The sequence below is a fragment of the Triturus cristatus genome, chromosome 9, assembly GCF_964204655.1.
Source record: "Triturus cristatus chromosome 9, aTriCri1.1, whole genome shotgun sequence".
Taxonomy (NCBI): domain Eukaryota; kingdom Metazoa; phylum Chordata; class Amphibia; order Caudata; family Salamandridae; genus Triturus; species Triturus cristatus.
The window spans coordinates 1167697341-1167712778 of NC_140592.1; the positions used below are offsets into that span (position 1 = coordinate 1167697341).

Consider the following 15438-nt stretch of genomic DNA (forward strand, 5'->3'; position numbering starts at 1 on the left):
GCCAGGCTGCCTTGAAGAGGTGATAAAGAGCCCCTGGGGTTAACCAGCTCTGCTCAGAGGGCAGTGTGCTGCTACACTGGAATGCCAGAGCATGGGGAGGAGTCGTAAACCATGGTCTTCAAAGAGAAGAGGAGGCCTTAGTGTCATTTACAACTCTGAACTTTTCACCTCAGCCAGAGCTAGGCTTATGGAAGGAATGCACAGATGCAAGGGGGAGTGTTTATGGAAAATAAGCCATCCTAGGGGTGTGTTTCGCCAGCTCTAACCTCCCTGCGGGGAAATCATCCATTATGAATTTGGAGGATTTGGTGCAGTCTGGGACTAAATAATGCCACACACTACAGGATGTGGTCATATTCTTGGGGAGTTGCGCTGCTCCCATTGGTCAGCAGTGACCTCCTGCTTGACCCAGAGAACTTGGAATAAGTATCTGAGAGGGGCAGAGCCTCTCAGATCTGCTGCTTGAAACTTAAGGAAGCAAGATGTTGCCATGCTGAGAAGTTGGGGTGCAAAGTTCTATGGCCTGTCCTCTGAAGACTGCACCAGCAGAAACTACAGCCCTGTGGATTACCTTGCTGCAAAAGAACTAAAGTGTGGACTCCCTGCAAGCTACAGGTTAACAGTGCTCACCTAGACCATCACCACCAAGGATCCTCAACCTGGAGAACACCGGTGGATTTGTAAGGGTTTTGTCCAAGTGGATTGTGGGAATTGAAGTCCTCAACTTTCAAGGACCATCTTGGAGCTTCCAGACCCTTGGAGGGAGTTTGAGACACTTTGGTACCCCTTGAGGAACTTCAGGAAGAAGTTCAAGAAGTTTGGAGAACTTTGAAAAAAAGCTCCATAGAGGGACCGACTCAACCTGGCCAGCCATGCTGCCTGCCTTCAACCGCGAGCCGGCCAAGCCATCCAGGTTCGTCCCGCTAAAAGCTCAGTGGGTCCAACTTCCAGAGTTTGACTGGGAATAGAAGAAATCCAAGGCCAGTGAACCCTCACCGAATCTGGCCTGGTGAAGAGCATCGAGGGACCCCGCGAGAAAAATCACCGTAAAAGTTTCTAAGTCCGAACGAAGTAAAGGAGACCGGGAGCAACCGTGAAAGCCAAGCCACCTGCCTTCAACCGCGTGTCGGCCTGGATCCTGGGTTTGCACTGCTGAAACGCTCCGTAGGTCGGACTTCCATAAGTTTGACCCGGAGCTCATCACAAGGCTATCCAGCAAACCCTCACCGAATCCGGACTGGCTGAGAGCTTCGAGGAAGCCCGGGAAGAAAAGCTCCAGAAAAGTTTCTAAGGTCGAAGGTAAAAACTGTGACCGGGACGAGTGGTAGCCTCTCAGGGCTCCCTCATGGTCAGCCTGAAACTTTGACTTTTAGCCGGTCTATCGCGACCAGATATCCCAATAAGATGCTATATGTTTCTAAGTGCTATATAATGCTAAATATTTGAAAATTCATATCTCTGGTTCCCTACATTGGATTTTTGTCGTGTTGGTGTCATTTTAAAGATAAACATATTTTCTATTTTTATAAATTGGTGTTGGATTTTCATTATGTGTTGTGTCCTAATTATTTACTGAATTGGTGTTTTTAAATGCATACCTGTCTTTAAAGTTAAAAGTTAAACCTGCCTGCTCGGGCTGAGCATAGGAATAATTTTCTAAGACCTATGCAGAGTCCTATCATGTGTCAGTGGCCTTATTGCCAGTGGCAGACCTACATTTGCCCCTACCAATAATCCACTTTCCAACAAATAGTTTCAACATTTTCACGTGAAAGAACTAGTACTAGGGTGGGTCTTGCTTTCTGACAATGCGTGCTTTGACAGAAAGGTCCGTGTTGCAGGTGAATTCAAGTGATTTGCTTGATTATCAACTCAGGATTAGTACCATCCAGGTTAGCTAGATTTGAATCTGTAGTCGCTTGGTGTTGGTAGCCTGAAGGAGGAGTTTTGTCTTTGTCACGCTGACATTTAGGTAACTACTTAGTATCCAGTTATCCTTTAGTTCTAGACAAGTTTTGAGTTGTTGTATTGTGTGGGTTGATGAGATTCTGAGTTAGAGTTAAGAGTCGTTTTCTTATTAATGGATTTTGATATGGCACTTGGTATTTTGATGTTCTACAACAGAAATATTGTGGAGATAACGAGCAATTGCATGTGAAGTAGACAGCACAATTCTTGATAGAAGGGCCACAGATCTTCGGTATGTAGAAACAGAATGGGTTCACAATATGGGCTTGATCTCATTGTAATGTGAAAGCACCTAAAATAAAACCCACTCAAATGTATAGTGTTGCATTTCAGCACATATGCAGTGAACATAAAAACAATGCTCAATTTGTACATCTCATTGCACCCAGTTGCACTCTGCTGTATTTTGGTTTAATGTTTCTAATGTATTTTTGCTTTCCTTCTGATCACATGTTGCTTGTGTACCGTACCCAGTGTAGATTAGATTTGTCATAGTGTTGATAATACAATTAGTTTCCTGGTTCTTCTTCGATACTGAATATACAATAATTACATAAATCATTCAGTTTTCTGGTGGACAGGAGACCGTTTTTGTCAAATTATATGAGATATTCAGTGAGATGTTTTTAAAAAGAATATAACATTTAATTTAGTTTTGCCATTAACAGACATAAATCAAACTAAATCTGAGACTTGCAAAGCCCCAGGTGAAGTTGAGTAACAGTTGAAAAGACGTTTGAGGATTAGTCAGCAAAATACAGGTCCATACAAAACTGTTGCGGTGCAAACATAAGGATTGTGCAATATTCTGTGTTTTTTTTTGTTTTTAAAAAAAATATATAAATGCAATTCTTAAGCTCTTTTAATTGATGTGTTTATATCATATGCTACGGACTAAGGATTGACCAAAGCTCATTTGATGAAATAGACACTCTGTCGGAGGAAGGCACAACCCATCTGAAAAGGAAAGACTGGGCCAGGCCAAATTCTCCTATATCTCTTCCCTTTTTACTGTTTGCATAAATGATGAAATTGTAGTGCTTTTTCTTTATGAATTTTTGACATGAGCAATTTTATTTTTGTAAAGGTTTTTATTAACTTGTACAATAAATTATTTACATTTACAATATTCTGTGATACGAAATCCAAACCCACAATATATTACAGAAAGCACAAAAGAGAAGCATGGGGTGCAGGTGCCTGCAGGTGACCAATAATATTGTATAAGTAACTAACACTGTAGCCAAATCGCACCTTCCAGCGGTCACATGGTATTCACAAGACCAGAATGAAACAAAATGCCACTAGTGGTAAACAAACTGAACTGATGACCTAAGGATGGATTGTAGATGCACTTGTTGACCCTACGGTCGGCTTTCTCTCATTAAACAAACATTCCATACACAGAATAAGAGCAGCATAAAGTAGCTTGTCGCAATGAATGGTCTAGATGAGCCCAAGATGATTGACAGGCCAGTTGTTTGGACTTCCAGTTCCAGCCAGGCGTGCATGGCTATGCATGACTACTTCTAGAAATACTGTGAAAATATTTAATAGAATGCCTCGGCTTCTCGTGTTTTTCTTCTGACATGAAAATTGCGGATGGATTAGGGAGTGTTGATCCCTGATTGATGGATACCTGCAGAACTCTGCCATCTTGCTCGGGCTAGAAGTGTCTATTATATGGTGTTGACTCACTTTAGCGCTTATCCTCAATCCAGGGTGAATGCTTGACAAGCAGACCTTTATTTAATCTGAGTTTTGTACAGCATCAAATGCTGTCTGCATTCTGCTTGGAATTGTAACGCGTGAAACAAATACCACAAGGGGTTAAAACCACACATTTGAATCCTGCTAGTTATTTGGGTAATAATGAATCCTTTTATTTAAGTGCCAAACAAAAATACATGTTTACATCACAGGAGAATGTATTATTATTATTTCAATCATCATAATGATGTATCAGTACCAATATTGCCATAATAAATATTGCTAGCGTTGCTGTTGTTACTGATAGTGTATAGTTAGTTATTGTTAGTGTTGTTGTTTTTTTGTGTTTCTGTTATGAACATCAATATTAGTGTTATTATGATTATTGTATTAACACAGGGCATCCACTATATATTGATGAATGTATGGGGTTATATATTTGGTTATATAATTTAGTGCTGTGGGAGGGTGAGTAGCTACACTGGCAAACATGGCGAATGCGTGAAGCCCTCGCTCTGCACTGGTCCAGCTTCACAAATCCGTATCCATGATCCTGTGGGCAGCAAGAGGCTTCATCCTGCCCCCGGTAGGTCCGGGGTGGGGGGCCCGTGGCAGTGGACATGGTGCTTAAGGGATATTGCCGGTGTGTTGTGCGGCTCGCACTGAGATGGCCTGTGGAGGTGGGGCTGCCGTTAAGAACAGCGGAGGTGCGGCCGGGTGATGAAGCACCAGGCTGCCACATGAAGCTATGAGAGTGGGCCCCCGAGGTGGGCTTTGGGGCCTGGCATTTCGGCACAGGACAGGGTGGATGGGCCTCTAGACGCTGATAACCCACACCAGCAGTCTCGAAGCCAGAGACGAGGAATGTCTGAGCTGCACACGATCATGCTCGGCCGATGCTGCCACATTGCTGATCCCAGGAGGGGGTTGCTGGAAGCCAGGATTGGGTGAGCTGAACGCCCGGCCTCGCAGGCACCTTTAACTTGAGGTGGAGTTCCTTAGGAAGATGTTGCACTAATCCTTGACCCTTGGCGGTGAAAAACGCTGGAGGATCACTAGGGCTGGGGGACACACAACAGGTGGACTTGGCCTGCAGCCCCCGATGCTCTTCCGGACTGATTGGATTCCTGCCTCGCTCGTACTGTGGACTCACCTGGGCACTGGGGTGGAGGGAGTGTCTGGACTGAGGGGGTTATACCCCTGTAATGCTTTTAGGTGAGCTCCTAGCTTAAGGAGAGGCCCCTGCCTCGAGTTAGCCAGACTAAATTGACGGCTGCTGCGGCTGACTGTTGCGAGCCGCGTGGAGTCCTGGACATTGGGACGTATCACTCCCAGTGAAATCACCACGTGTGAAACCTCAGATACACCTCTCCGTACAGGTTGCCTCACTACGTTATACATCTGTCTGGAGCTACACTCAGGCTAAGTATGGGAGCTGCTCACTGAGAGGTTGACCTGGGCTCCTCACCTTTTTCCAATTTTTGGCTACAGAGGAACTGTGGTGGAACTGGCAGCAAGACTCTGGCACCTACCAATGGCACTGGCCTAGACCGTGCCCCTACTATGAATACTCCCCTCCCCTGTCACAGAACCATGTGAGGGTTGGCTTGTGACTCTTTAGTGTCTGAAGTCATACCTGGAGACACTATGTCTGTGGCGAAGGGCCATGATGTCTGACATGGACCTGGTGATGAGAAATAACCCACTGTACATGGACAGCTGACTTGCTGGGGAGGTGGTCCTCTTACCTACAGGGTTGCTGCTTTTCTACTTGGAGGCCTGGCTGAACACTCTGGCGAATTAAAGATATGGGCAGAACCAAACCCAGGGAGGGTAGCCTCACAATGGAGACCAAGGGTGGAGGAGTTACCAGCAGGACCTTGCATGGAGCACATGACACCTGCCCTGCAGCTCACACTGGACAAGATACTGCTGGTCATAGCAGACTCAAAACATATGCTTTAACAGCAGATTGGAGAAGTGGTGATGGAAGTGGCCTACATAGGGCTGAACGTCATAAATTGGCAGACAGGGTTAAGGCCACGGAAGTAATTGTGGAGTAGATCCAACCGGTGCAAGGCTCTTTCCAACAACTGGATGCCCTGAGGGATCACAATAAATTCCTCGAGCACAGAGCCAAAGATGTTGAGGAACCATGCGGACGTAAAAATGTCCAGATTGTGGAACAGCCAGAGGGAGCAGAGGGCAGAGACATTATTTCCTTCCTGGAGCGTTGGACAAAATTGGAGGTAGCACCCTCTGACCTTTCTCCTTTCTTCATTCTCGAGTGAGCTGACAGGGTCCCGGGCAAACCTCCAGCCCTGGGAAAACCATCACACCCAGTGGTGGCCAGGCTTTTGTACTATAGAGATCGTGATACCTTACTCAGAAAGGGTCTGTATCGAGAATAAAGCGATAACCATGTTCACAGACTCAACTGCTACAGCCCAGGCAAGAAGAGTTTCTTTTTTGGAGGTGAAAGAGGCACTGCGGAAGGCAGGGGTGCGATATTGATTCTTATTCCCAGAGACTACGTGTGATACTTTATGGAACACCACATATCTTTCTGAACTCCTCTGATGGTATGAATGATATCAGTCTGAAAATCCAGGTAAAGGAGTGGGAAAAAGTAGGGAACTGACCATGAGGCTGGCAGAGGAGAACACAATGAGACACAACATATCATGAACTAGTACAGAAGCTGACAAGGGCACAGACGGATGTGGACATACTAGTAGCACTGTGAGTGGCCTCTGGCATAACCTGTGAGGCCACACAGAATCTGAGGATGGTGCATAGTCAGATGACCTTTCTGAAGGCTCCACCACTAATGCTTCAGCCATCAGAAAACAGAGGATGCACTGAGTAACTGCACAGACAGTGGAAGAATTCCTCTGATCCAGTTTTTTTTTGTGGGAGAGAGATTTGCATGATGGCTGGCTGAGTGGGTGTTGTGGGATGACACTGCACAGTGATGGGTGAACATCCACCTGGTAGTGATGGGGGCCCTGCTGGGGAACCTACGCATTGTGGTGGTCCAATGTATGAACGGTTTTGACTGACCAGCTGTGGTGCTTGGACCTCGGGGGGCACCCACTTGTGGTGGTGAAGGGGTGGCCATTGTGCGCTCTTGTGGCTCTGTGCTGGGTACTTGGATGTCATGCTCCGTGCTGCTGTGGAGGCTCTTTTGCTGCGATTATTGATATTGCAGTTGGCACAAGCTGACAGATCAGGCTGGGGGGTTTCCTGCGCGTGCTTTTAGCGTGATTAACTTGCCCCTTGCCTTTTTCCACAACCTCATGGATAGCGGTAACACTTTGCATTCATAATTTACCATGCCTATGTTTTGGTGGCTAGCAGGTGCTGGGCTGTTGTGGGGTTGGGAATTTTGGATCTGTTTGTTGTTTTTGGGCTTTTGGATCTTGTGCTGTCTGGGGCTTATCTGTATGGGTAAGGAGAGCCCAGGACGGAAGGACTGAGTCACAGTATACTGCCACTTATTATGGCAGCACCACATGAAGGGTTTAAGGTAATGATGTGGAATATCAGCGGTATGGGGTAGGCGGCCAAATGTCACAAGTTCCACATGTATTTAAAGTAGAGGGTTGTCCATAATGCCTTTCTTCATGAGACACACCTTACTAAAATTGAAGAACAGCTGCTTCCGCAGTGCTGGTGAAGGCAGGTATATGCTACGGAGTACTCCGCGTTTGCTTGGTGAGCGCTGATCTAGATCAGGGCAGGGGTCCCCTTTGAGGGACTGAGCATTGCTATTTATAAGGAGTGCAGATACGTTCTGATCAAGGGCAAGCTGCATGATCAGTAATTGGTGTTGGGCTCTGTTTCTGCCCCAAATCAAGACCAACTCAATATTTTCACTGGCCTGTCTTTGAGGCAGAGTACATTCACAGTGGGGGGATATGCTTCTGGGGAAGGGGTTTTAATTGCGTAGCGGACACAGACCTAGACCACTCCACTCTTGCCGGAGACCCTTATTTGCAGGCTAGCAAAAGCTCTTACCGACTGGATGTGGAGCTGGGGTCTGAAGATGTGTGGAGGGCGCAACATGGCCTACTCAGGGAATACTCCTTTTACTCCTCCCACTGTACACTACATGCCTGGTTGGAGATATCTCTTTGTACCAGCTGACTATGTCACCCTGCCCAACACTCAATACCAAGGGCACACTATATCAGCCCAAAGCACTCTATTGCTGCATCTGTGGCTGGAGGATGGGAGACCAGCAGTTCCCCTGTGGTGTTTTAAATTCTAGTGCACTGGAAGGCCCTACCTACCAGGATGGTCTCCACAAGGCCATATCCGCTCATTTTGAGTGCAACCAGGGAACAGCGTTGGACTGTCTTATGGAGTGGGAGGCCTTTAACGTGGTGTTGAGGAGATATTGTCTGGGTGCCTCGGTGGCTATCAGGAGAGACCATGAATGGGATTTGACTACCCTGGAAGACACTATCCAATAACTGGACAACTGGATTGGTCTTGAAAGGGACGTAGGACCATGAGTGGCTGAGGCCAGAGAACAGTGTAGTAACCTCTTAGAGACACTCTGATGCCATGGGTACAAGAAGTTTCTAGTTATAGCCCATGAGAGTGCAGGTAGAGCAGGGCGATTGCTGGTGTGGTTGGTGCAGCCCAAAAGTCAGGGATCTTCGATTGCCCATGTGAGCCTGCCAGGTGGAGGCCTGGCGTTTTCACAGTCAGACATTAACACTGCCTTCTGGGACTACTATGTGACACTTTACAGGAGGCAGGCTGGGGGCGCACCGGAAGCCATTGATGCCTTCCTACACCCCTTACGACTGTGCGGGCTCACCGAGGAAGTGATGGAGGGTCTCAGAGACTCCGTAATACCCTAGGAGATTAAGTGTGCCTTTCGCAACATGGCATGGTAAAAGACTTCTACAAATGGAATTTGACTGTGTCTACCCTGGAGTACTTGTGCCAAGGGTGGCTGCCATTTACTCCATGGCCCGGGAGAGGGGAGAATTGCCGGCCTCCACTAGGGATGCGATGGTGGTCCTCCTTCCTAAGACGAAGACACAGGGGCCACTTGTCATGACCTATAGGCCTTTGTCCATGCTGAACATCAACTTTAAGGTCCTGTGGACATCCAGTGGACCCCCCCACACATTCAAGTATCTAGGGATACAGATTTTCCACACACTTAAAGACAACCGGGAGAGTGACCTGAGGCCCATTACGCTCCTTACGTGGGTGCGTAGCCTTTTGGTGGATGCTGCATCTCCCCATTATGGCATGGATAACACTTGTCAAGATGATTATGTTGCCCCAAGTGCTTTATTATTTTATTTTTATTATTTTATTTATTTTGCAAAACATTTTAAATACCAAACCTGTATCTATTTGCAGCCTATTTTAGAAGTTTGTAAAATGTTACTGAATCTTAAAAGTACACTGGTAAATTTATTTTTGCAGTCACAAACTATGATTCTGTGTTTTCGCAACTGCAAAAAAAGATAGTACATCTAAGTCCGTTCATTTCATTAATAACATGTTGGCAGCATCTTTTTGGTCCACATTCCTGGGGGAGATTGAATTACCATGACTGGAGTTCTTGGGGTATCTGTCAGACTTTGTAACACAATTAAAATTGCTCAATTAGATTATTTTTTAAAAGATTAATTTTCCTTACCTTCTATAAACATTTCACGAGGTAGCACTTGTTTCCACCATACCCCTTTTAAAATTATTTAAGGCCTCCTTGTCTACCTTGTGTTTGTCTCTGCCCTTGAGAATACCCTCTTTGTGGTTTTTTTAAAGGTTCTTTTTAACCCCTTCGCCGCGGCAGGAATTCCGCCGCGGCGCTGGGGGGGGTTTGGGGGCAGCGCGGTGGCGCTGTGCTTGTGACGGAACCGCTCCGTCACGAGCCACGGTTGAGCTGTGCTCATGACGGAGTGGTTCCGTCACGTCTCCGCCCACTGCGCTAATCGCCCGCACAGGCGGGGAATTAGCGCCGCGTGGGCGGAGCGGCGGCCAACGGCCGCAGCATGACGGAACCACTCCGTCATGAGCACAGCGCAACCGTGGCTCATGACGGAGTGGTTCCGTCATGAGCAGGGAAGGGGTTAAATATGCAAGCCAGGGTATCCTGTTTACCTTATCTAAGGCTAAGCAATCAGTAATACACGTCCTTACCAATGCCGCCTCCGGATTCTGTCAACATTTAATCTATAGGAGGAGTGGGCTCAGTGGTGGCCGGCATGGCTCGCAGGTGTCGGGTGGCCTGGGGGGAGGGTGCGCGGAAGGTTGTGTGCAATTAAAAAAAAAAAATATATATATATATATATATATTATCTACTGGCGGTCGCCAGTAGATAGTTATAGTTAGGACCATGTTTCCATAGGAAATCCGCAACATTCTATTTGGAATAACTTTGGCGCCGGTCGACGAATCCTCGCGAAATTTTCAAAACTAATGGGGCGCTACGCTCCGCTCCTACCCTGAAAGTCTCGGGGGGATTCGTCAAGCGGGGGCTGAGAAAAAAGGGGGGTCCCAAAACGCGTTTTCCCCATGCATTTTTCCATAGGACCTTTAGACACAGCTACAGCCCGAACGGCTGAACAGAGTTACTTGAAATTTGGCAGAGAGGTAGTCTACAGGTCAAGGAAGTGCCTTTTGTAGGTCTGGTGTAAATCTGTTAAGTAGTTCCTGAGAAAATAGCATTTAAATCAATATATATATCTGTGGCAGCGCTCCGTGCGCTTACCGTGCGCTTACGGTAAGCTTACCGTACGTGTACGGTGCCGTGCGCGAGCGCGATTCTGATTGGCTGTTAGATCTTAGTAAACATTCGAATCGGTCGAAACCAGGAAGTGTCGGCTGCCATTTTCTCTCTCGCACTCTGAGTGGGGGAGGAAAAACAAAGTTGGATAACATGAAAAGGGGCAGGCTAGACAACTCCAAACCACCTAGCCTTGGTTAGGGTGTCCCAAAAGAACCCCCAAGGTCAAAAAATCATTTTTTTTTTTGGAAAAAACGCCGAATGCGCTTTCCGTACAAAAAAATATCCAAATTCTCCCTACCCCGTGTGCAAAAGGTGCCCGCAGTGCTCCTTTTGTGCATGGCATATTTACTTTAAAAGAACATTAAATAGATAACCTTTCACAACGAAGCGCATAATATGTCCTCAGTGTGCGGACGGTGCGCGAAGCGCATCGTGCGTACATGGCCCATCCAGCGTAACGTGGGCACGCGGTGCGCGAAGCACGGCACTAACTGCGTATATATATAAACACTTACCTTGCCACCAGGTCCCGCGTCTCTGCTCCAGCTCTCCTCAGCTTGACTCGAGGAGCAGGAAGCACAGCTAGGCTCCCCTGATCAATCACAACGCTGCAATTTTTAATCAAGCTTTCTTAAATATTGTTTGCAAAAGATAGTAAAAAACAAGCACTGGCATAGCCAACAGGTCTCGCCTTTGGAACCTTATAAGTGTTTAGCCATGCAACAGTTGATGTTGTTGCACCAAGGATATTGTGCCGCGTAACTGAATACTTATATGGTCCCAAAAGCGAGACCTATTGGCTATGCCAATGCTTGTTTTCCATTCCTCCCTCCCCTGCCCAGCACCTCCATTCGGTAGCAGCTGTAATCATTTTCCATCCTGTACAAGTTATAAAATCGCTTACAGGCTGAAACACCAAAAGAAGGAATGATTAACAAAAACAGGCTGTAGTAAACCGTGTTGTTCCCTTTCAGATTATTGTGGCCAAGTCTCCGCTGGCGCCGTCCTCGGGGTTTATCTTCACCATCCAGGCCTCTGGCTTCCATCTTCAAGGTAAGAGGAAAACAACTGCAGCCCCCTGGTGGTAAGTAGCCGGGACTCTCCTGGAAGTGATAGACAAGTTGCGTCACTGTCTCTGCACGTGCGTGACATATCGTGGTTGGAACTGATAGACATGTTGAATCACTGTCCGCAGGTGCGTGACTTATCACACTTGGAAGCAGTATACATGGTACATCACTGTCTGCAGGTGCGTGACATATTTCACTTGGAAGCAGGTGCGTAACACATCACACTTGTAACTAATAGACATGTTGCATCACAGACTGCAGGTGCGTGACATATTGCACTTGGAACTGAAAAACATGTTACATCGCTACCTGCAGGTATGTGACATATTGCACTTAGAACTGATAGACATGTTGCATCACTGTCTGCAGGTGGGTGACATGTCACACTTGGAACTGACAGGCATGTTGCATCACAGTCTGCAGGTGCATGACATATCATACTTGGAACTGCTAGACATGCTGCGTTGCTGTCTACAGGTGTGTGCCATATCTCAATTGGGACTGATAGACATGTTGCATCACTGCAGGTATGTGACATATTGCACTTGGAACTGATAAAATGTTGCAGTGCTGTTTGCAGGTGTGTGACATATCGCACTTGGAGCAGAACTAGATGTTGCATCACACTCTGCAGATGCGTCACATATCGCACTTGGAACTGATAGACATGTTGCATCGCTGTCTGCAGGTGTGTGACATATCGCACTTGGAACTGACAGATATGTTGCATCGCTGCCTGCAGATGTGCGACTTCATACTTGGAACAGACAGGCATGTTGCATCACAGTCTGCAGGTGCATGACATATCGTGCTTGGAACTGCTAGACATGTTGTGTTGCTGTCTGCAGGTGTGTGACATATCGCACTTGGGACTGATAGACATGTTGCATCACTGCAGGTATGTGACAAATCACACTTGGAACTGATAATGTTGCATTGTTGTCTACAGGTGTGTGACATATCGCACTTGGAATAGACATAGATGTTGCATCATAGTCTGCAGATGCATGACATATCGCACTTGGAACTGATAGACATGTTGCATCGCTGTCTGCAGGTGTGTGACATATTGCACTTGGAACTGATAGATACGTTACATTGCAGTCTGCAGGTGTGTGACATATCATACTTGGAACAGACAGGCATGTTGCATCACAGTCTGCGGGTGCATGACATATTGCACTTGGAACTGATAGACATGTTTCATTGCTGTCTGCAGGTGTGTGACATATCACACTTGGGACTGATAGACATGTTGCATTGTTGTCTGCAATTGTGTGTCCATTCGCATTTGGAACTAATAGACTTATTACATTGCTGTCTACAAGTGTGTGTGTCATTTCGTACTAGGAACTGATCTACATGTAGCATCACTGCGTGCACATGCGTGACATTCGCTCTTATCTGGCGAGTAGTGAAATACTTTTGCAGTAGGAAGGCTATCAGTATGCTTGGCAGATGTTGGTTGTGTGATTGGTTTGCCAAATCTATATATTCTGCGACTACAAATCCTACTGGGCTTTTCTATACTACCTTTGAGCAATCCACACCATTGTTCCATGAGGCAAATTGCTAGGAAGCATATACTTGCTTTCATTCACTTATTTTTTTGCATAATGGTTTTTTAGCTGATCATCAAATCTGGCCAATTTGTAGTGACATGATGACTATGCAGATATGGTTACTCAACCAGATGGCACGTAGAACTGCGTGATGCAATGAATAATTCATGTTTAAATATATACTCATCCCTTACTCTCAACTAAGTATCTTCGTCATTTCAGAATTTTTTTATTCTCTGTTGACTAGACTTCAGTATTTGTGAAGTTAGTTCCATCTACACTTATGTGTGCTCTGTGGGACTGGTAAGTCGCCAACCACCACTTTGCAAAGAGCAGATCAGTGCCTATGATGGGTATTATCTTGCCCTCGTAAATTGTCAAACATCTTCTCCGCATCCAACAAGAGCAGCAGGACACTATGGGCCTGATTTAGTATTGGCGGATGGGGTACTCCGTCACAACGGTGAAGGATATCTCGTCCACCGAAATATAAATCCCATAGGATATAATGGGATTTATATTTCGATAGACAGGTTAAACGTCACCATTGTTACGGAGTAACTCATCCGCCAAGATCTAAACCAGGCCCTATGTCTCTTTCTCTAGATGTTCTCTAGTATGTGGAGGATCTCCTTTGTGCTCAAAATGAAGCTCTATTGGTTTGATCCATTATATTCAGTAAGAGGCAACTTAGCCTCACATTCAGGATGCTCAGAAAAAGTTTTATGCTCAGGCTGTGAAGTGCTATGGACCTATATGAGGCTAACTGGGTGGGACCCTTGCCCGGTTTGCGATTTAGCACTGCTGCTGCTTCTAGCATAGGGTTGGTCACTGAGCTGGAGTCAACAAGTTCATTCAAATATCTTGTCAAAAGAGGGGGGTCAGTGAATTACAAAGGATTTTGCAGAACAGGCTTAGGAAATCATTCAGGTTTCAGGATTTAATTGTCTTGAAAATGGTACTTAACATCTCATCTTGTACAATAAGCTTATCAAAGGATTCCGCAGAGGCAAGAGAGACACTCTTTTTCAGATCAGTACATAAGCAGGCCTCAGCATCTTGTGACTATATTATCTCCTTGCTATATAGGTTTTAGTAGAAGTCCCTGAAACCATTGTTTTGTCCTCTACCAATAATTTCCCTCCCCTGCCCTTCACCTTACAAACCCTCTGCTTATAGACTTGGGATTTCATTTGGGGCACAAAGAGCTTTCCTTCTTTGTTTCCAGAGGCATAATGTATGTGCTTGGTTCTGAGAAGAATATATATCCAGGCCTCTCTTGGTCAGACGCTCGTACTTGTGATCAGAGTGCCACAATTTTCAATAAGATACACTTGTGGCAGGCCTCTATTTTGAGTAGTTGTCTTTCCAGGTTAACCCTATATTAAGCTCTCAAGTTTTTAAGGCAGACCATCACCAATATGCAATGACTCGTAGTAGCACATTAAGTGTATCCCATAATTTGTCTTCTGGGACCTCCTTTGTGTCATTGTCCGCCATGAAGTCTTTAATCCCTTTCTCTATGTTCCTTCAAGCTACAGGGTCATACAGAAGGAAATTATTGAGTCTTCTGGTTGAGCCCTTTCGGAGGGAGTATGATGCTTTCATTGATGTATCATCAGACAGTCCTATATGCACAATGGTCCATCTTTCATCTGGAACAGGATTCTGGACTTCACCACATAGTGGTCCATATGTGCCTAGAGTCCATGTGCTGCTGAGCAACAGGTGAAGTCTATGTCTTCTTTATGCAACTCTTTCCAGATGTTTATCAGACTCACCTCTCTCATCCAGTCTCTAAAACCTTGGTTCCTCTTTCTCCAGATCTTTGATGTGAATGGTCCTTACTCCCCACCATAGTTATATTGATAACTTCACCCAGATTACCCTTCAGCCAGCAAACATAAAGATGTCACAGATGGTGGATTTATGGAAGCATGCTTAGTCGGTGGTGGGGCGTAAAATGCTCTGATTGTGTACATATTGATCCCCAACTGTTTTGTTAAGCTTATGACCTGCCCTATCTTCTAATACCCTTTTGACTGCATTTCAAAAGCTGGGGCTGCAGAGCAACACCACCTCCTGCTTTTTTTTGGGGGGGGGGGGTAGAAGAGAAGCTCTGTAATGGGATTGTTTTGAGCACAACTCAGAGCAGTCCATTTTTAGCAATTCAGCCTCTTGTAAGAGGCAGATATCGCCCCTACTTTGATGAAGAAGGTTAAGATATTTTTTCCTTTGACTTTTAAGCTCACTGTTTTCAGCATATCTGTGTGGGTCACTGTTATTGATGAATGGGAAATGGGACCCCAGGTTTATGCAAGATCAAAATGTTCTGTTCACATCACTGTTTGGGAAAATGGTAGA

The 15438-nt window shown here is 45.8% G+C and overlaps 1 protein-coding gene across 1 annotated transcript in view; it reads left to right on the forward strand.

Moving 5' to 3' along the window:
- RAD51B (RAD51 paralog B) overlaps positions 1 to 12469 on the forward strand; it is a 2869137-nt gene extending 2856668 nt beyond the window's left edge. The window contains exons 10-11 of the mRNA XM_085627892.1: positions 11417 to 11495; positions 12462 to 12469. Coding sequence (XP_085484018.1) covers positions 11417 to 11495; positions 12462 to 12469 — 87 coding nt within the window. The remainder of the gene's footprint in view (positions 1 to 11416; positions 11496 to 12461) is intronic.
- The last annotated feature ends 2969 nt before the right edge of the window (positions 12470 to 15438 follow it).